Genomic DNA, 21,617 nt, shown 5'->3' on the forward strand with positions numbered 1-21,617 from the left:
AAATATTCTTGACACAAATATTAATAATAAAAATGAGAGTACAAACAGATAATAATAATAATAATAATAATAATAATAATAATAATAACGTAACTCTTAGTTTTCTACTTCTCAAAATTAAATACTTTTGAGCTAGAAAAACTGAAAGTAAATTTTCTTCACAATACATGCTACAAATGTAATATACTTACTTACTGGCTTTTAAGGAACCCGGAGGTTCATTGCCGCCCTCACATAAGCCCGCCATTGGTCCCTATCCTGAGCAAGATTAATCCAGTCCCTACCATCATATCCCACCTCCCTCAAATCCATTTTAATATTATCTTCCCATCTACGTCTCGGCCTCCCCAAAGGTCTTTTCCCCTCTGGCCTCCCAACTAACACTCTATATGCATTTCTGGATTCGCCCATACGTGCTACATGCCCTGCCCATCTCAAACGTCTGGATTTAATGTTCCTAATTATGTCAGGTGAAGAATACAATGCGTGCAGCTCTGCGTTGTGTAACTTTCTCCATTCTCCTGTAACTTCATCCCTCTTAGCTCCAAATATCCCATTCCGAGGCTTATTGTTAGGTTTCGTAACAAGCTGTACAAATATAATACAGCAACACTAATAGTAAGCGAAATAAAACTTAAAAATCATGTTTACCTTTTCTCTTGTTATTTTGAAAACCACCATGCTTAGTTATAAACTGGTTAAGAAATATCATCTTCCTCATTTCTTGTTGCTGCACTAATCTTCCTCAGTAGTTGCTTCATCAGATATTGTAGGCTCTGGATTCACTGTTCAGAACTAGCGAACTTAAGATTCCATCTTACCATTACAAGTTTCTCCAACCTTTCAGGACACAGCCTATTTCTGAGTTCTGTATGAATGTTGCCATGAGCGACCAGTTTCTTTCGCATGCAGCCGTAGAAGTGGTACATTTAATATTCTCGAAGCCCTTCCACCACAGACTGCTGTTTCAAAATGATTCCAAATGCTTGAACGAGGTCTCATTGTACTTACACAGTACAGTATCACGGCACACTGGTTACGAACTACAAGCGCGCACTGAACTGATCCATCATCCAACGATCAGCAGCATACAGAAGTAAAACGCCCGGATGTGTATGCAAAATGGATGGCGTATATGATGTTTGGATTGCATTCAATAAATCCAATTAATCATAGTAAACAGGGTTTTAAACCCATAAAAACCCATGTATATGGAATTCAGCGGATTAAAACAGTTTTTTTGCATCACTAGTTATAGTACTAATATCTATACGACGTTCGACAAATCAGACTTCCGGTTCGGTAGTTACTGGGACACACAATATGTAGTTAGACGTCACAGGAACACTATTATTATATAAAATGACAAAATATCAAGTGTACGTAGTTCATGGTAATGTATCACTATTCAATGCATCACACTATACAACCAAACTTGTACGTTAACACTGCTTGTTATAACTCCAGCCTGCTTCAATGTTTCACGTTAGCTCTCAATGCTGCTGTTCTCCACATTTTCCATCGCATGCAAAAATACTTACTTACTGGCTTTTAAGGAACCCGGAGGTTCATTGCCGCCCTCACATAAGCCCGCCATGGTCCCTATTCTGTGCAAGATTAATCCAGTCTCTATCATCATATCCCACCTCCCTCAAATCCATTTTAATAGTATCTTCCCATCTACGTCTCGGCCTCCCCAAAGGTCTTTTCCCTTCTAGCCTCCCAACTAACACTCTATATGCATTTCTGGGTTCGCCCATACGTGCTACATGCCCTGCCCATCTCAAACGTCTGGATTTTATGTTCCTAATTATGTCAGGTGAAGGGTACAATACGTGCAGTTGTATGTTGTGTAACTTTCTCCATTCTCCTGTAACTTCATCGCTCTTAGCCCCAAACATTTTCGTAAGCACCTTATTCTCAAAAACCCTCAATCTCTATTCCTCTCTCAAAGTGAGAGTCCAAGTTTCACAGCCATACAGAACAACCGGTAATATAAAAAATACTAAATTAGATAAATAAAAGTTTATTAATCTATACAAAGTAACAATATCATATATACAGGGTGTTAAAAATGGTATAATATTTTGAGAAGTGGTAGCACTCATCACAAGTAAAAGAGTCCAATAAACATGAGTGCTAAAATTAAGTATTTGTACGAAAAACGTACTTTAAAATTCGCGTGTTGGTGACAGGTTAAGACGGTCACACATTCTACCCCGTAGATTAACTGGTTCTCAATATCGGCGTCTATTAGCAAATTAATTGCCCGTCTTGCTGGAGGAAGTGCCACACCACCAATAATGTGCCTTATGTGTGACGCCCATTTCCGTAACAGTGGACGACATCTAACACGGATTGGATTGGCCTGGGAGATTCTGTACCAGATCTCAATCCCTGGACTTTTAGTTATGGGGACGCAACACCCACTGAAGACGTTCTAACGCTAAGGAGCGTCACTTCGACGCCTGTCAGCACACGAGGGATGTTTGGAAGGTTGCGTGATTCCCTAAGGGTAGGTACACGTTGGAGCAACGATAAACGATAAAAGAAATGACCTAGCGACGCTTTGGTATTATCGAAGAATGAAGTGTTCATATCGGAGCGACGAGGACGCGGGAAGCGAACATTTTGATTTATCAGTAGAAGATATTCTATGCATCCACTTAATGAAATAAGATATATAGGAAATATCAGCTGCTAGGTTCAAGGTTAATATAACTTAAATACGTACAAAACTGAACCCGTTTCTCATCCCAAAGGTAGTATAAATTCGTTGTGTTGTGATTGGTTATTGTGATCACATAATGTATCACGAATAAATACACAACTGATCAATTTGCCAATATCTACAACAATTAATTTAATATGCCGAAATAATAATAAATCGATTAATATTCGGATATATTGATAACCACCGGTAATTATACAGATTAATATTATCTTAATCAGAGATCATATGAACGACAAGAGCGAAGAAAATGGTACTTTTCTTTTTCGTCGCTTTTATCGTGTATCTTCGCTTTTATCGTTACTCCAATACGCACACCTCAATGACAATGCATGCTTCAATTTTCTCTGATATAGCATCCCTGCTTCTTTTATCGTTTATCGTCGCTCCAATTTGTACGTACCCTAAGACGTCGAGCAGAAGGAAGGATATGTTATGAATGGAAGTGAACAAGTGGAAGATTGTTTTTACTTGTTTTGATGAGTTCTACCACCTTTCAAAATATTAGACCATTTTTAACACCCTGCATCATATTAACGTAACAACGCGAATAAATAAACAACAATAATTAACATTGTATTCGATCTTTGTGCAGTGGAATCGGGCTTGATATGCATTGCATTGCCATCTATCACCAGTAGCCTAAAACTTCATTGAATGCAGCGCTAACGGCGATGAGAAGAACTACCGGCAGTTGCAGAGCTGGTGTATGAATGGTTGCGTAGTTGCAAGGCGGTGAATGAGGCGATAAAGTCCGACACGCACAGACCTCGGTGCTGTACACCCCTTTGTAATGGGTTAGACATCCCTCCTTCATAGCCCCCTCGCCCTGCACGGAGATCTTGGTGCAGATGTGGGACACGTTCACCACTGAAACAAAAACTGCAGCAATTCCCGACAACATTCTATGCCAAACATTGCCATAGCATTGTTTTATATAAGGCGTTTTATCAATAGGGTTATTCAAGATGGAAATTATTTGTTGGCGATAAATGACCGAAATATTTAGGTTGGAGCTATCTGTCAAGGACAGGGCTGCTTAAATCTACGACGCACGCGGAAAATACAGCTTCATTTTCCATGCTACGAATTACGCCGCCCTTTGAACTCCACCGCCCCTTTGTGTTCAGCGACTAGCATGGGAACACACAACATGGGGAACGTGCGGTAATGACTAAAGCAATACCTTTATATAACAATCATCATCATGGTCATGTAGGTACAGTACTTTCAGACGTTAGGAGACAGATCTGGAGTGAGTTAAGGCTGGTTCACAATAAACCGGAAACGAGAATCGGAACGATAACGAAAACGGTAAAATTGTTAAAATATATACATTTAAATGTGAGCATTCACAATTAATGAAAAGCTTGCCGGAGCCCGGGATCGAGAACGGAGAGTTGGCCAAGTTTCAACTTTGGCGTTCACGTTTCCGATCACAGCCCACTAGATTCATTCTATTGCCATCTAAAAGCTATTTCGTCGTCATATATTTTGTAGCAAGAAGACCGTGACATAACCTATGCATTATTTTGTTCTGTGCTGTGCATCATGGAGCAAGTTTTTTTTTTTTACGAGATTCTAATATTGAGTGTTGAGGAAAATCCTCACGTTTAGGATAAGCGGCGCGCCTCGTATAAAGATGAGAAAATGAAGGAGAATACGTGGCTTTTAATAGCTGCATCTTTGAACACCGATCGGAAGCGAATCATATTTTATTACTCTACTGGTGTATTACATACTACATATTCATGCTTCAATTCAATAACTACTGTTGTGTTCATTTTTGTTCTATTACAAATGTTTCTTCTCTAATTATTTTACGTTATGGTAGACTTAAAATAGGTTGTGATAATAAAGATGCATGGGCATATTTATAGTACCGTACCTAATAAAATGTTTCAGTTGAAATTTCGAAGTTGATTAACCTGTGTTTATGTTGGCTGCCTTGTACTCATGAGAGAACGCCATTGGTCAATTATACACAAATAACATCAGAATGCGTAATATCGACTTTACATATCGTTATTGACATGCATATCGATATGCATAGTCGTCTACGTTCTCGGTTTATTGTGAATCAAAAATTTTCATATTCACGTCCTCTGCTTCTCGTTTTCATTCTGGTTCTCGTTCCCGGTTTATTGTGAACCAGCCTTTAGACTACGCAAGGAACTGAATTTTGTCCGACGATAATTGCGCGACGTAAAGAGAGGAATAAAGTACCAAATGGATAAATGTTTCCTCTTCTCGACAGAACATTTTCTTTGGATTAATTAGTTGCGTTTCCAAAGAAACCGAAGCAATGAAATGAGACACAAACGTTATTTGCGGAATGTAAATGCTTTCAATAATATCACAAAAGTGTAATAATCGTTATTAGAAAGCTTGGGTTTCGCATTACGACGACCTCACTGTCTGAGGAAGGGGATAAGACATGTACGCGTATTTTAAATAGGTATGGCCATTCGCCAGATATTATGCTCTAGGGATTATTCTATGTTTTCTACAGAATGTATTAATTAATTAATGATTGAATGAATTAATTAATTAATCTACCAAATATTACATTGTTGTGGCATTATTTTAGGAATCTTACCCTCCTTGTCGTAGTAGTTGATCCACTTGGCGCAGACAGAACTTCGATCCAGACGACACGTGAAGTTCTCTCTCAGAGTAGCGTTGTGCCACAGTTCGGAGTAGATGGGAGCTGTGAGCGTACAAAATTAACGTAATTATTAATTAATTATAAGCATTTAGTTGCGTTCCTTCACATACATACATACATACATACATACATACATACATACATACATACATACATACATACATACATACATGTGTGTGACGGTAGCAATAACGTCAATTCAAACAGGCATGCAATACTAAACTGAAAGCAGTCAACTCACAAAGAATTATTTCGATTCTCCTGTGCTTGGCAGTAAAATCATCGCCGACCCGAAATATTACATCCCTCGATGTAATAATTTTCTTTCATCACCGTTCTAGTAATTCTTCTCTACAGGGAGTAATGGCAATCAGAACATTCGAGAATCTTGAGAATCTCTGACGTAGGTATTGATTCCTTTAAATGCAGGGCAGCAACGTTAAGCGTTTGGCAGCATGTACGGTACATTTGACGAATTTGTGTAAGAAAACTATTACATCTAGGGATGTCATATTTCGCAAAAACATCCATATCTCTTTCTCTATTCTAATTGTATAGCAAATATAACGAAAATTACAAATTGTTAGATGAATTTTCCTGATTTTCCGTCCAATTTCACACGACACACACTTGGACAAACTCATCTGCCGTTCTGCTAGCAGTGCAGGAACATTCTTGCTTACGTCACGCGCACAGAGCGTAGCTAATATAATTTAACGAAATTATTTTTTTACAGGAGCACTTCTTTATGCAACACGAAAATTAAAATTGATATAATGTTTTCAGAGAGAAAGGAACCTATTGATATTTTTATGTAGTTGTTTTCCGTGCTACTGTGATCATAAACTACAGTTGTAGTACATTTAGGTTTGTCAAGAATATACTGTCTGATATTTTTTTGTTTTATATTTATGTGAATTATATATATATATATATATATATATATATATATATATAATTCACATAAATATAAAACACACATGATCACAGTAGCAACTTCAGTCCAAGGCTTTATAACAAAATAATAGCTAAATTAATTACCAAATATGCAATTTTCTAATGCTCCTTATTAAAAAAAAAGAATTAAAAATTGCTGTTTAGAGAGAAAATTTAAAGTGCATATTGATATTCGTCTTCCGTTTCTGTGATTATTTATCGAATGAAATCAAATTATTAACGAGGCAATACACCGGCACCTGAGTTGCTAATAATCACTAAATGTGTCACTGAAGAACCAACCCATCTCAATTGTACGCACAACTTGTCACACGCTGGGCTCGTGTCGCCTAAAGTCCTGCATAATTCCAACAGGGGAATCATAGACTTGCCTGGCGTGTTGCACCGCATTTTAATGGACTGAATGACGCGGGCTTCATATCATTCACTGCGGGGTACAAACGGCAGATGTCGGCTTAGTGGAACCAAACATGATCCAGATGAAGAAGCAATTTAAAAATATAATCCCTGCGGTTTTTATATTCAAATTTAAAATAATCTATGTGTGGTTAACTTTTATTTTCGAGATGAAAAATCTAGTTATCGGTAGCCACGTGAAGCTATCTGCACGTGACAAATAGGCAAAGAGGCATTCTGCATGATAACAATACTCTATAATAGTCATCATAATCATCATTTTACCTTTATAAACAATGTTATAGCCTATAGAATACGATGAGTTGTGGAATCGCAACCAACATATCCACGACAACAGAGGCGCGAAGCAAAAGTAGTTATGTGTATAATAATAATAATAATAATAATTATTATTATTATTATTATTATTATTATTATTATTTATTTAATCTGGCAGAGCTAAGGCCAGTAGGCCTTCTCTTCCGCCCAGCCAGACTCTAATTCTAATTAAATACATTTGCTTACATCGTTATTACATTAATATCTAGACCATAAAACAACATGAAAATAAATAACGAAAATTGGATAACTAATGTTAGTGTGACAATAATAAACATTGGTAAGAAATAGTTATAATAATAATAATAATAATAATAGTAACAATAATAATAATAATAGTAATAATAATAATAGTAATAATAATAATAATAATAATAGTAATAATAATAAGATAATTTAGATATTTATCTGTGATATATATATATAAAACCATTAAACTAAAATCAATGGCGATCTGGACTCAATCTGGACATGGACACGGAAATTCCGACTTAAACTAAATCCAGAAAAATCACAGTCAATCATTATGGGCCATTCACGTTTGTTAAGCACTATTACCATACCAAATTTGTCCCCGATTAAAATATACGGCACCGAAATTCCGTTCAGCGAATCAGTAAAGAATCTAGGTATTTATATGGATAAAAGTTTAAATTGGAACATTCAAGTTTCAGAAACCTGCAAAAAAGTATTCTCATTAATCCACTCGTTTAGACGATTGAAGAATTTTCTACCCTTTTCCATGAAAAAAATGTTAGTGCAAACACTCGTGATGCCCCACTTCGATTACTGTGATATTCTGCTTACTGACCTAAGCGTTACTTCGGCGCAGAGACTACAACGTGTTCATAATATGTGCGTCCGTTTCGTCTGCAATATTCGCCGGGCGAATGTGTGTGTATGTATGTATTTATTCACACTGTAAATGGGTGTATACCCGGTGGTAGTGATAACTAATTACACTCAATAATGACAATAATAAACACAACTAATAAAAAACAATAATTAATAATAATAATAATAATAATAATAATAAAATAATAATAATGAGCATCCTAAATTAAATGAAGCATGGTCACTTAAAATAACATTTAAAGTAAATCTAATTTGTATCTCAACCCTAAGTTCGAACTAAGACCCACGAGTGTGACAGGTTCATACCTGCACAAGTACCTTTCGGCACTACACTTATTTCGCTGTCAACTCACTCACTGCACTGATTCTACCTGATTTCACTAACACTTCTAACCATTTCACTATTCAAATACTTTGCACAGCCACTTCACTGACACCAGCACACTTCACTTACACAATAGACTTCACTGACACTACACACTTCACTGACACAACACATTTCCTCACTGATAGAACACTTCAATAACAAGATATCAATTACACCCTTTAAGTAGTGTGTATAATATACTACCGTCTATTAGTAAAGTCCTTAAGCCTATTTTTAAATACATTTTTGGTTGTTGGTAAAGCCTTTAGTAAGTCTGCAGGTAAAGCATTCCAGTCCCTGATAGTACGATTGAGAAAAGAAAACTTTCCAGTGTCCGTCCTCTGTCTTCTTTCCCTCAATTTATATGAGTGGTCGTTCCTTGAAGAGTAATTTGGCGGCTGCAACCTATTTTTTATTTCTCTCCAGGCAGGCTCAAGTAGACATTCTTTCACAATCACAACCTAATTATAGACTAAGCATTACTCACTTATGGCTTTTAGAGAACCCGGAGGTTCATTGCCGCCCTGATTGTATAAATTAAGTGTCCATCCAGTCTTCGAACTGCTGACTAAGCATACATACAACCTTTGTTAACCATAAAAAAGACCTTTTCTTACTGTTACATACTTTCAGTCCCTGGGGTAGTTGAGTAGCCTAGACTTGTGACGCTTATTGTTGCAGTTCGGGTTTTCGTCGAAGTTCTTCCGTTTCCTCACGTTAGGCATCAACATCATTTCGTCCGATCTCCATTCCGTCATCATTCCACTGTATTCCCCGGCTGGCGACGCGCGGAGGGGGCTGGCCCTAAACTAGATTACTTAGCGAATCGTCTGGCAACGCCCCTAGCTGGGATTCGGCCAGTATCCTCTCAGGGTTCGCCGTTCCCCTCTAAGACAATAATCATACAATTTCTCGCATCTATTGAATAACGTCGTTTGTAAAGCAACACGCATATGGGCGAGGAGGTTTACAAAGCTTATTGAGGTAGAAGCGTGCTTCGCATCTCTCGTCGATGTAACATCTTGTTAGAAGAAATCTTTGTTATTTAAATACATTTAAATTGCACACGTTCTTTCGTATGGGTGAAGTGATACATTAGTTGAAGGTGAGAAGGAACGTTTTATCGCATGGATTTTAGTAGGTTATTTTAATACGCTTTATCAACAACTTAGGTTATTTAGCGTCTGAATGAAATTAAGGTGATAATGCTGGTGAAATGAGTCCGGGGTACAACACCGAAAGTTACCCAGCATTTTCTCATATTGGGTTGTGGGAAAACCCCGGAAAAACCTCAACCAGGTAATTTGCCCCGACCGGGAATCGAACCCGGGCCACCTGGTTTCCCAGCTAGACGCGCTAACCGTTACTCCACAGGTGTGGACTTATCGCATGGAAGTCTTGGCTATTTTTAAACAATAAATATTATTTTATTTTCCTGAAGGGTCTGAACAAAATTGCAAAGAACTTTATTCGTATTATTTACCCTCTGAGTACGAAAGCAACAGGACATTTCAGGGGTAGCAGCTGGAGATTTGGTAGTGCAGCCCATAGCAGCGAGCGGAACTGACCTGAGTTCACGAGCGGCAGAACGCAGGGCGAAGTGGTCACCTCGTTGCAGAGGGTATTGTTAGGCTCCTCACTGGTGTTTTGGAAGACGGGACCCAGCCAAGTGAAACTGAAACAATATCCGTCCAGCTGTCCCCTCGACCCTGGCCACGCCCCTGAAACAGCACGTGGAGGTAACAGCTCTTCACAAATTGACATCATAGCTACATTCGTTTCATTATTTAAAGCAAAATGCAGCAGCTCGTGTGGTGAATCAGCAGTCTTCTGGGGATCGGCGGCGATTGACTTCGTTAATGTGGTCTGTTGCTGAGCACAGAAACACATTTTCGGAACTATCAGTTTTTAACACTTATTTTTTAATCGTCCTTTGCCTCCGATTGAGGTTCTGGCTGATATGTACATCTATTATCAGCAGTACATCTCACTTGACGATATGTGTCAGAGGAAGAACAACTGTTTGCATACATCTGAAGTCTGATGAGCAGGCTTCGAGACTTTGGACCCGATACAATAAGTTTACTGTGCATGTACTATAGGTTGTTGACTCGCTGCAGGTAGTGAAAGGTAGAGATGTGTTCAGGTAACAACGTTGCTGTTTAGAGTAGAGTACGGTAGTATGGGGGAACACACATATGTACATTCTGAAAGTAAATATACATTACACAATGACAATGTCAAAAGAATGTGAAAAGCATTTATTCTCCTGTCTTTTATAAGCATTTGTGTTTAATTATACACAGTGTTAATGGTGGAAATAAACATGTAGCAATTTTAATTTCTTCATTTATCCTATTGGTCGTCTTTAGGAAGTGCAGTTACAGTACCGAATTGCAATGTACTACAAGATACATTCTCAGTGTCTCAAACGTAAATCCTTTTCGGTTATCTGCCAAATACAGTTTGTACTGTGAAAAGCTGCGCTCTACATCGCATGACGTGATAGGAGCAAAACGACAAAACCTAACATCATTGCAGTCTCTAAGAGACAGTCCTTTATTCTCGGGTGACTCTATGTCCACTAATTTGCTGTTTATGTTACACAATGTTCCATATCCGGTAATTTTTCTTAAAATTGATTTCCACTTCTGTTTTACACGTTCAGTAACCGGTGTACTTGATGTCTCATTAATTCTCTGCATCATTTTCTAAATTAATTTGAGGGCTTCCGGCATCTATTGCTCTGACTTTTCTAACCGTGTAATAGTTTCAGACACAGTTTGAAAATAGGTTTGTATGAAAACCAAACAATTATGCGTCAGAACCTTCAAGTCCGGAGCGTTTTCCTTTGCGTATTTGTTGGCATTCATTCTACAGTACCCCCACCCACTGTACGCTTTACCACTACACTCAGTACGCCGTTATGCGGATTTCCCACGAACTGCTCTATCGGGTCCAAAGTCTCGAACCCTGCTGATCAGTGTAATATGTACTGTTGTCACGCCAGGAGAAGGCGGCTGAAGTACTTAGACGGGGCGGAGGGGAAACAGTCGCGCATGCGCAGCGCGCTGTTCATTGCAATATTCCTGTTTCACAAACATCTACTACATGTGTCTGTGAGTCTTTGCGACTTGTGAAAATAATATTGCAGTTTTTATTGTAGTGTTTTATTAGTTTCAACAAGACAATTGTTTTCAGTATACCACAAATCTTGTATTGCTTTAGTTATCCTTTGCTTTTCGTGTTGATAATAATATAGTTAATTTATGTTATTGTATACTGTTATTTAGGTTTATAGCAGTTTTTTGTTTATTGTAAATATGTCGACAAAGAGGAAACAAGGATTGGCAATCTATAGCGAAGAAAGGAATATTATTATAAGTACAAAATAATTTTGCGATGAAGAAAAAGAACAACAGTGCCTTTGCATTCCTCTTACGAAAACTACAGCAAAGGTAGAAAAGTACTCTAATCTATCCACAAGAACAATACAGCGTATAAGGAATGAAATGAAAGACTGCACAGAAGAAAGTGCGTTGTCGACACCTGAGGGAGAAAAAAAAAACGGAAACGTCCAGACTACCGAAACGCAAATGTAGATGACTTCGACGGGAGATTGACAAAAAAGATATAATTGAGAATTTTTATTTGAAAAAGAAAGAGGGCCACCGGCGTAGCTCAGGAGGTAGCGCGTATGCCTGCTGATCTGCAGTTGCGCTCGGGAGTGAGTTCGATTCCCGCTTGCGCTGACTACCTGGTTGGGTTTTTTCCGAGGTTTTCCCAAGCGAATGTCAGATAATCTATGGCGAATCCTTGGTTTCATTTCGCCAAATACGATCTCGCCATCATCAATTCAATCGACATTGAAGAAGCTAGTAGCTATTACAGTGTCGTTAAATAACAAGTAAAAAAAATAGTACCAAGCTGCAACAAACTTCTACCCTTTTACAAGAGAAAATTGATTTGAAATGAAAGACAACATTAAGACGAATATTGAAGAAAAAGGATTTCAGGTGGAAGAAGTGTGCAGGAAAAAAAAATAGGAAAACACTGTAAATTAGAATACGTGAAGATATCTACGGCAAATAAGAAAGCTTAGGAAAGTGGAAAAACCGATTTTGTATCTGGACGAAATGCGGATAGATAGGTCTACCAATTTAACGTTTCCGAAGTGCTGGCACGATAAAAATGTTCGGGAGCTTTGACTACCATAATTGTGTCCAGAACACTCATTGTTGTCCATCAGGATGGGGGCGGTGGGGCTAATGGCTTTGTTGAGAGATTCGAATTAATATACACGGCTGGAACATAAACAGACGATTGTCATGGACAGATCATACTCCAGAAATTTTGAAAAATGTGATGATAGTCATAGCGACAACACCGAAGATACGGAATCTTTCATGTCTGACTCCGTTCCCTTGTAGCCAAGTAAGCGGACTGAAGTTTTCAGGTCAGAGTGTAGCGTAAAATTCCCCCGTCCCTCCTATCTACTCTCCGCGCCAACTCGTAGCGCGAAGACAGTAGCTAATCGGTGATGTATACAATGGAGGGGGAAAGGAACCTGCCACCCTACCCCATTATCTCCTGGCCTAGTTGCCTCATAAGTGGTAGCACTTGTTAGGTTCACACCTGACTAAACAACAAACAACAATCGTCCCTATATCAACTTCGGATGAACTAGCATCGATTAAGTCTGTAACAACACGTGTCCAACGGCTTTTATATATTTTTCCTGCGAAAATAGATGTCGCATAGGGATGAAATCTACTCGAAATCTTGGACTTATTGTACTTAACCACATATATATTTTTTACGGGTTCAAAGTATTAAGTAGGAGTAGCTCTGTGGTTTTTGTCATTCCTGAAAATTTTACTTTTATGGACATGCGGGGTTCTCAATACTTCCATTCCACTTCCCTGATCGCCGAAATAATTTAGTGAGTATCATAATAGAGAATTAAAGTTCAATTCGTATCATACTCAGTTACTGTACCATTATTATGCTAGCAGAGGTCCTGAGTTCTTTTTATGTTTTTGGGCTGTAATCATCACTTTAGCGTAAATGTAAAAAAAATTATGCAAGGCTCTTGGCCTTATTAACAGAAAGGTGTCTATTTGTGGTTGAGTGCATCTCACTTCATGTAAATTTCAAAGGTTGGCCGTTTTATTTCTCACTGGTTTTTAATACGGTAATACCATACCATAAGTATGCCACCGATATTTTTTTTAGAAATGAATGCAGAAGACAAATTATCTACCATTTTCCTCTAAGTCCTGACTTCCTGAACACAAAATATTCGTAAGAGTGGCCACTACGAAGATTTGAGCTGAGAAACTCTGATCTGTTATGCAGTATGTTCTACCTATGATACCAAGAATTTAATAAACAGCTCGAACTGTGTGTCGTCAGATCACCATGGTAACGTATATCTGACAGTTGTAATTGAGTGCAGCATTCCGCTGATTTTTATTAAATCTTTCTCGCTGCACATGGTTAAGCTTTGCGATCAAATCCCCGATGAAACGCGTTGAGTGCAAGAACGGCATAAGAGCCAAGTGAGCCGCTCTAACCAAATTTCATCTTTCCCTTTCCATTTAAAGTCATTTTTACGTCTTAATTATGAGCAGAATACCGTATCATTCGGAGCTGTAGCCACCAGTTTATTGACGATTTAATTCAAACTACATAAGAGAAGAGAGAGCCAACCGCCACATTCGTTCTATTTTACTGAGGGAGCAAACTGAACTCTCTCTGCAGTGCGACTTAAGACCTATTCTACTTGATGACCCACTTGAACTGGATACCACAAAGACAGGCCACGCAATTCCCTAGCAATAAGCAGCTTGGAAGAGAAGACGGGTTGTCGTTCACGTTCTCTACTTCATTCACAGGTCTTTGGTCGTGAGCATTAAAGAAAGGAAGTTGTATCTTGTTGGCTACTTCCACTGGCTCGTACACTATCTTGATCTAAACTTTGTGACGATATAATGCAATTATCCAGGGAAGGGGTTGAACACCGTCGTCCAGGATCTGCTTCTGACATTACAACTAATTCTCATTTCCATAGATCTTCTGGTACAACTGTGCAGCTTTTAAAAGATGCAGACTCTTCGCAGTAAAGAAAGGACACCTAAAAGACGATCATAAGCTATTTCGTCTCGCGTTTGCAAGGAAAATGCCAATCGCAACTGGAACAGAATCACATTCTCAGATGAGGTGATATTTTCTTCTACACGCGGGGAGAAATGATCGTCTACTGTCCACGAGGAGCCCGACACGACGAAAGATACGTGGCTAAGCAATTTCGCCAAGACCGTGCATCTGTGTGTGGATGTCTCGCGATGGTCTGGGTATTTTGTGAATGCTCAACTAAACGCTGAACAGGGAACAATACAAGGTCGTCCTTGAACAAGTCATGGCTACCTCAATGAGGATAGGCAGGATATCACTGTGAAGGACTGGCCTCCCTGTTTACCTGATTTGAACCCCATTGAAAAAGTATGAGAAGAAATTAAAAACGTGCAGTCGAATTCGCCTCCATATTAACGGAGGATAAAGGACGTCTTGTGCGCTCAAATTCAAGAAGCCTGGGATACAGTATCGACATGTCGTCGGTAGTGTAGAAATTTTATTTCGTACATGCCTCAAAGGTTGAGGCAAGTAATTCGGTCTGAGGGGTAACATACCCGATATTATAAGTAATGTTTTTTTAGAGCATTTATTTTCGTTGGAATTTGTTCCTTAATTATTTATTTTCATTGATCTTAGATGAAAAAGTCTATTTTTTGTTTTTGTGAATGCACATTAATGCTACAATTCAAAAACGATTTATATGCAAGAAACAGATGACAACTGGTATTCTAAAGTTTTTTTTCATAAAAATAAAAATAAGTTGGAGGCAGGATTCGATTCTGTGATCTTACAATCACTGCACTAGCACCTCATACCGCTCTGCCACAGCCATAGGCAGTATGTAGCGTGATACTCACCGCAAAGGATCGAAGAAAACATAAAACGTTCTAGTGTGAATGCAGCTTTATCCGAGTGCGCCGAAGTTTAGTTTCTGGAGCCTCCCCATTTTTTGTCTTAGAGTGTATCTATGTATGTATGTAGATAGGACTTGTGTATGCATCACCATCAACTGAATCCTTTGCAATTTAACGTTTAATCTTCACCTCGATGATATAGGTCAGTGCGACTGCCCTGGACTTGAGATATCAGGGTTGAACTTCGGACGATGTCTTCGGATTTTTTAGTTTAAAAAGTGCAACTTTCATGTAGAAGATACACAATTAACGACCCCTAGGCTTATGTTTGTATTTGTATATTTTCTGTTGTTGCATTAAGAAAAAACAGTGAAGGAAAAATTTTACATCCAAGTTCGCCATTAAATTATTGTCAATTCTTGTTAGGTGTACGGCTTAAGAATACCTCTGACCGAAAAGAATGGGAGCGTGTCATTTGAAAAGGGCGATGTATCTATAACCTACCCATGTAGAACGGTGCAAAAACAGCAGTACGAGAAGAGCTCAGATGCCGAGTGCAGGGCTTTGTAAACCAAGTAACCAACTGTACCCATAACAAGGTACATCTGTAGGCCTATACCGCACTTACTTACTTACTTACTTACTTACTTACTTACTTACTTACTTACTGGCTTTTAAGGAACCCGAAGGTTCATTGCCGCCCTCACATAAGCCCGCCATTGGTCCCTATCCTGAGCAAGATTAATCCATTCTCTATCATCATATCCCACCTCCCTCAAATCCATTTTAATATTATCTTCTCATCTACGTCTCGGCCTCCCCAAAAGTCTTTTCCCCTCTGGCCTCCCAACTAACACTCTATATGCATTTCTGGATTCGCCCGTACGTGCTACATGCCCTGCCCATCTCAAACGTCTGGATTTAATGTTCCTAATTATGTCAGGTGAAGATTACAATGCGTGCAGTTCTGTGTTGTGTAACTTTCTCCATTCTCCTGTAACTTCATCCCTCTTAGCCCCAAATATTTTCCTAATCGCCTTATTCTCAAAAACCCTTAATCTCTGTTCCTCTCTCAAAGTGAGAGTCCAAGTTTCACAATCATAAAGAACAACCGGTAATATAACTGTTTTATAAATTCTAACTTTCAGATTTTTTGACAGCAGACTGGATGACAAAAGCTTCTCAACCGAATAATAACAGGCATTTCCCATATTTATTCTGCGTTTAATTTCCTCCCGAGTTTGTGTATACCGTAACGATGTTATTTAAGTGGAGGGGTTTGCAAATGTTAAAATACGGACGAGTAGTTACACGATGTTGAAAGAAATTAAAATCAGTGATGGACACGGACTTACCGAGGAGGCCCAGCAGACAGACGAGTGCTGACATGACAGGCAGCGCAGCTCTATCTCCGATTTATCTTCCGGACTGCGACAGATAGATTGCGCCGCCGACATCCAGCATCATTCTTGTTGCCCTTATCAGCGACATCGAACCCCCGCACCCCACTCCGCTGTACAGGGATTACACCCCGGCCTCCAAATGAACAAGCGGCAGTTCGCAAGTTCTCTGCTGCCGTTGTCATCCCAAGACGTAGCAGTAGGCCGTAGTAACATTCATAGGCCTAATATCAACGGCAGGAACATGAGACAAATTTAGTCTGTAGCATCCAATCAGAGACAGTGTTCTTTTACGTGTGTGTACGTATATATATATATATATATATATATATATATATATATATATATATATATATATATATATATATATATATATATGTAGAACTCAGGACACAGAGCCTTAGTTCATTCTTGTAGAAAGTCAAGTTGAGCGCTTTATCGCCCTTTAAAGTTCATCAGACAAGCCGCCTAGCATGCTGTACCAATGCCCAAGTATATCATATGTCGGCATATTGTAGATCAGAATGCATTATACAAGAAAATACTAGTGGAAACACTAGTAATGCCCCACTTCGATTATTGTGATTTTCTACTGACTGACCTCAATGTCAACCAGTCGCAAAAATTACAACGTGTTCATAATTCTTGTGTTCGCTTCGTCTGCGATGTCCGTCGCGCTGACCACATTACCCCATCCTTCCAAGCTCTAAACTGGTTACGGCTTAACGAACGTAGAAATTTTCATTCTCTTGTTCTCCTTTTCCAAATCCTTCACACTTCTACACCTACCTACCTTGCCTCCCGTTTCAGTTACCTGTCATCATAATCTCTTCACACGCACGCAAAATAGCCGCATACTAGCCATACCAACACATAAGACATCATCGTATTCATCATCATACACAATCTCGCTCTCGCGCTTGTGGAATACCCTACCCAGTGACATCAGAGACTGTCGGAATTTAGTAGCGTTCAAAAGCAAACTTATTAAGCATTTTCTTACTGCGTAGAGTAGGTTTAATTTTTACTTAATCAATAAAAGAAATGCTTTTCTCTTCTTAACTTTTACAATAAACTGTCTAGCTTTTTATTAATCAGTTAATCTTTTAGTACTTTGATTTTTATTGTATTTGTAAAGTTAATATTAATTGTAATTATAATTGTAATTGTATTCTTAATATTGTAGTTGTAATTCCCTGGTAGGGGGGAAGAGATGGCCTTATCTCTACCAGGTTAAATAAATAAATTTCACTGAAAATTTGTAAGCATACTAAATACGCCTGACCACATTTATTCTTTTTACAATGTGACGTAGATAGTGTCTTATAAGCCTCTCAGACATAATACTCCTGGCCGGTGTTGTATATGAGGCATTTCAAAAACTAAGGAGCCGTAAGTCATGCATTGTTTGTGGGTCGATATCAACAAAAATGTACAATAGAAGTATGAACTGGCAATGTAAATGATAACATGGCTGGGCCTTACCTGTTGCGTAACACTCTCCGTGGTGGAAATTGTCTTGTATTTCTTATGGAGTACTGCCAGAGCTCTTAGAGACGCGAGAGAACGACTGACTGTGGTTTCAGCATGGCGGTGCTCCTGCACGCTTTGAACTACTCACATTCGTTGGATTGGCAGGGATGGGCCAGTATCGTGGCCATCTCGGTCGTCCAATCTGACCCCTATTGATTTATTTGTGTGGAGATATGAAATGTCTGGTTTACGACACCCTATATTTACGGCAGAAGAGTTGGTTGCAAGCTGCTGCGATTATTCGAAGCCTCATACAGTCCGTTGTACGTACAAATCAACTGTTCGGTCCACACCTGTGGGGTAACGGTTAGCGAGTCTAGCCGCGAAACCAGGTGGCCCGGGTTCGATTCCCGGTCGGGGCAAGTTACCTGGTTGAGGTTTTTTTTCCGGGGTTTTCCCTCAACCCAATATGAGCAAATGCTGGGTAATTTTCTGTGTTGGACCCCGGATTCATTTCACCGGCATTATCACCTTCATCTTATTCAGACGCTAAATAACCTAAGCTGTTGATAAAGCGTCGTAAAATAACCTACTACTACTCAATTGTACATTTTGTTAAATGAGAGACAGTTTCAACTATGTAGATCTCTCAGTAACATTTTTTCACATTACTGCATTGAGATCACAGAGTTTGAAGACAATCTCTTCAAACCACTTATTAACACGTGGCGTCGAATTAACAAGTCTGAGAGATTTTTGTCATACAAAAGAGATGTTTGTTTGTGTCTCCTGTGCTGTAGCATCCCTGAAACATTGTAATCCAACAATTTTATACTCTGCATACTGATCCATCTATGAGACTAGGTGGTCGAATCAGATTTGATGCAAGGACAGTTACTGAACTTAAAATCATGTTCGGTAATCTCTCGCATCCCGCCGTTCTTTTAATGCCCCATTGACATAACTAATAATATTAAACGTGACAGATCTTGATTGTAGGCGGTGTTTTGTAGCTTTTTCTACCAATATTTTTGTTCTATATCAGTTGTGTTATGGACAGTGCGTGGACTTATGTATGTTGTTAATTGTGGCGATGAGTAGTGCCACTATTGTACGTTTGGGTGCGTGGTTATGGTATAACACGCCAGCAACCTTCAAGAAACCCGACCAGTTGATTTGCCTCCTTCACCTCTGACTTCTGACCCCTATACAGTAGCCTGTAGGTCCCATTTCACGGTAGAGTCCATTCGCAATTGAGAAAGGCAGTGCAATTTGCTCTTCAGCAACAGCTGGGGCTAAAATAAGTCTTCGGTGCCAGGCTGACAATCAAAATTTCAACCTGTCTGAGTGTTTCCACTCAGAAAATTGTGCCCATTAAGGTTCTATGAATATCTGGAATTACAGCGCTGCCAAACAGGGTTCCATTTAACTTGAACTATTATCTCCTATTCCATTCTCATACAAACACTTAACGATCGATGTAAGTAATGATGAGCAACCTCACTTGATTTCAAATTTGTTTCAGATTAAATACTTTATTTATTTTTATTTTGGTTTCTTTTAATAAAATATACCAGTATTTAATATAAACTTGCTTTTTAACAAAGTAAAAGAACTTTCAAATCTTCCTCGACTTTTGAAGAGAACTATACATCTTCAATGCTGGAAACAAGAATTTAGTTTCCCAATATTTATACGGCAGCAGAATTAATTGGTTTCTTAATTATATGTTATTAGAATTATTCTATAGTTGCTGCAAGTGACATGTATTTATCTAGCCTGACGAGTTACTTCCTTGGTTTGAATTGTAAATTATTTAAAAATAGCGTGTAAGAGGGCCTTAGACTAGAAATGTTTAGCTTAGCTGTATTTCTGTTTATAAGTATGCATAAGGATGTAATTATTTGACTTATTTGAACTGTTGTATCAGTGAAGCGAGGTGAGTCAGTGAAGTTATGGTTTTACAGTGCAGTGAATAGTTCCGATTAGTGATAATTTATAGCGTCAATGAAATGTGTTATAGAGCGTCAGTGAAATGTTTCCTGAAGTATCAGTGAAATGCGTCATAGTGCCAGTACAGTGAATGAGATGAGAGTAAAGTGAAAGACTATTGAAACTTATGTAGGGCCTATACATATGTAGGTTGTATTGTAAAATTAGGTTATTTTATGTTTTATTATTAATTGTCATTATTGTGTTAAATTTTATTGTGTATTCTTATTGTATTGTGTATATAATTGTATTGTGTATTGTATAATTGTATTGTGTATTGTAATTTTATTGTGTATTGTTTATATTGTGTATACCACTGCCACCGGGTACTTGCCCACTTGCAGTGTAAATAAATACATACATACATCTATACGCCCATTCATACAATGAAAGTTCAATACTGCCTCTAATAGTACGAAATACCACCCAACAGATAGAAGAATTTTACTTGGAGCTCGTAAGATAGAAAAAAAAACGATTGGTTAAACAGTGGTTGCAAAGGTGCACGAAACGAAATTTGTTTATATATTTATTTATTCATAAATAATTTCTCGTATAATTATTACTCTTATAAATATGTATTATCTTTTACTTACATTCCATATTTCAAAACATAATATGAGGCAAAAAGCAGTAGAATATGTACATCATGCTACAAAAGATAGCTATATTTAGATTGGATTGAAACGTGAAAATCCGAAGATGTGTGAGTACAGCTAACGATAAAATATCGCACATGACATAGAAAAGTGACCTAACTCTAAAAACGTGATTTTTCAGGAGAGCAAAAACACTGTAAGCGTACAAATAAAAGAGATATTGTGCTCATTTTAAAATCAAGAAAATACTATTACCGTGAAAAATATATTTATTGACATTTGGAGAGTATTTTATACTATATTTTTTCAAGCATTGATTTCATGGAAGGCACAGTAGGGATTTAATTGGAATAAGTTTGAGTTATGTCATTTTATCTAAGTATGGAAACTAAGTTTATTTAATATTTTGACGTGAAAATCGATGTTGAATATAACAGACAATAATAAAGAACAATTGACTGCATAAAATTGCATTTTAATATTGTACATGAATGTTTGATCATATATGATTTTATTTTTTTTTATTAATTTAACGTCCATTTGCACAATTTTAATGTAGTCTATGTTCTTCTCCTGGTTATGAAGGTTAAATGTGCAAACTTTGGCACATATCGGTCAAAGCGTGTAGATTTGTATAGAGTACATACATATATACATACATACATAGCCACATCGACTTTTATATATAAGATTAGTAACACATCCACAGACAGTGCGTCCAATAAATTTCACTGAATAACATATGGCCTAATGCACAAATAATTTGACCCACTTTATTATTTTGTCCACATATTGTTTCGTCCCGTCATAAATTTTGTCCACAAACTGGTTTGTCCACTGTTTTGCTC

The 21,617-nt window shown here is 38.1% G+C and overlaps 1 protein-coding gene across 1 annotated transcript; it reads right to left on the reverse strand.

The window, feature by feature from the left end:
* Positions 1–3,016: 3,016 nt before the first annotated feature.
* Positions 3,017–16,737, reverse strand: LOC138710001 (uncharacterized). Its single transcript, XM_069840678.1, has 4 exons — positions 16,661–16,737; positions 9,882–10,034; positions 5,331–5,441; positions 3,017–3,601 (listed from the first exon to the last, which is right to left on the reverse strand). Exons 1-4 carry the CDS (start codon positions 16,692–16,694, stop codon positions 3,363–3,365), a joined length of 537 nt encoding a protein of 178 aa, XP_069696779.1. The 5' UTR covers positions 16,695–16,737; the 3' UTR covers positions 3,017–3,362.
* Between the last annotated feature and the right edge of the window lie 4,880 nt (positions 16,738–21,617).

The sequence above is a fragment of the Periplaneta americana genome, chromosome 12 (genome assembly GCF_040183065.1).
Source record: "Periplaneta americana isolate PAMFEO1 chromosome 12, P.americana_PAMFEO1_priV1, whole genome shotgun sequence".
Lineage (NCBI taxonomy): Eukaryota > Metazoa > Arthropoda > Insecta > Blattodea > Blattidae > Periplaneta > Periplaneta americana.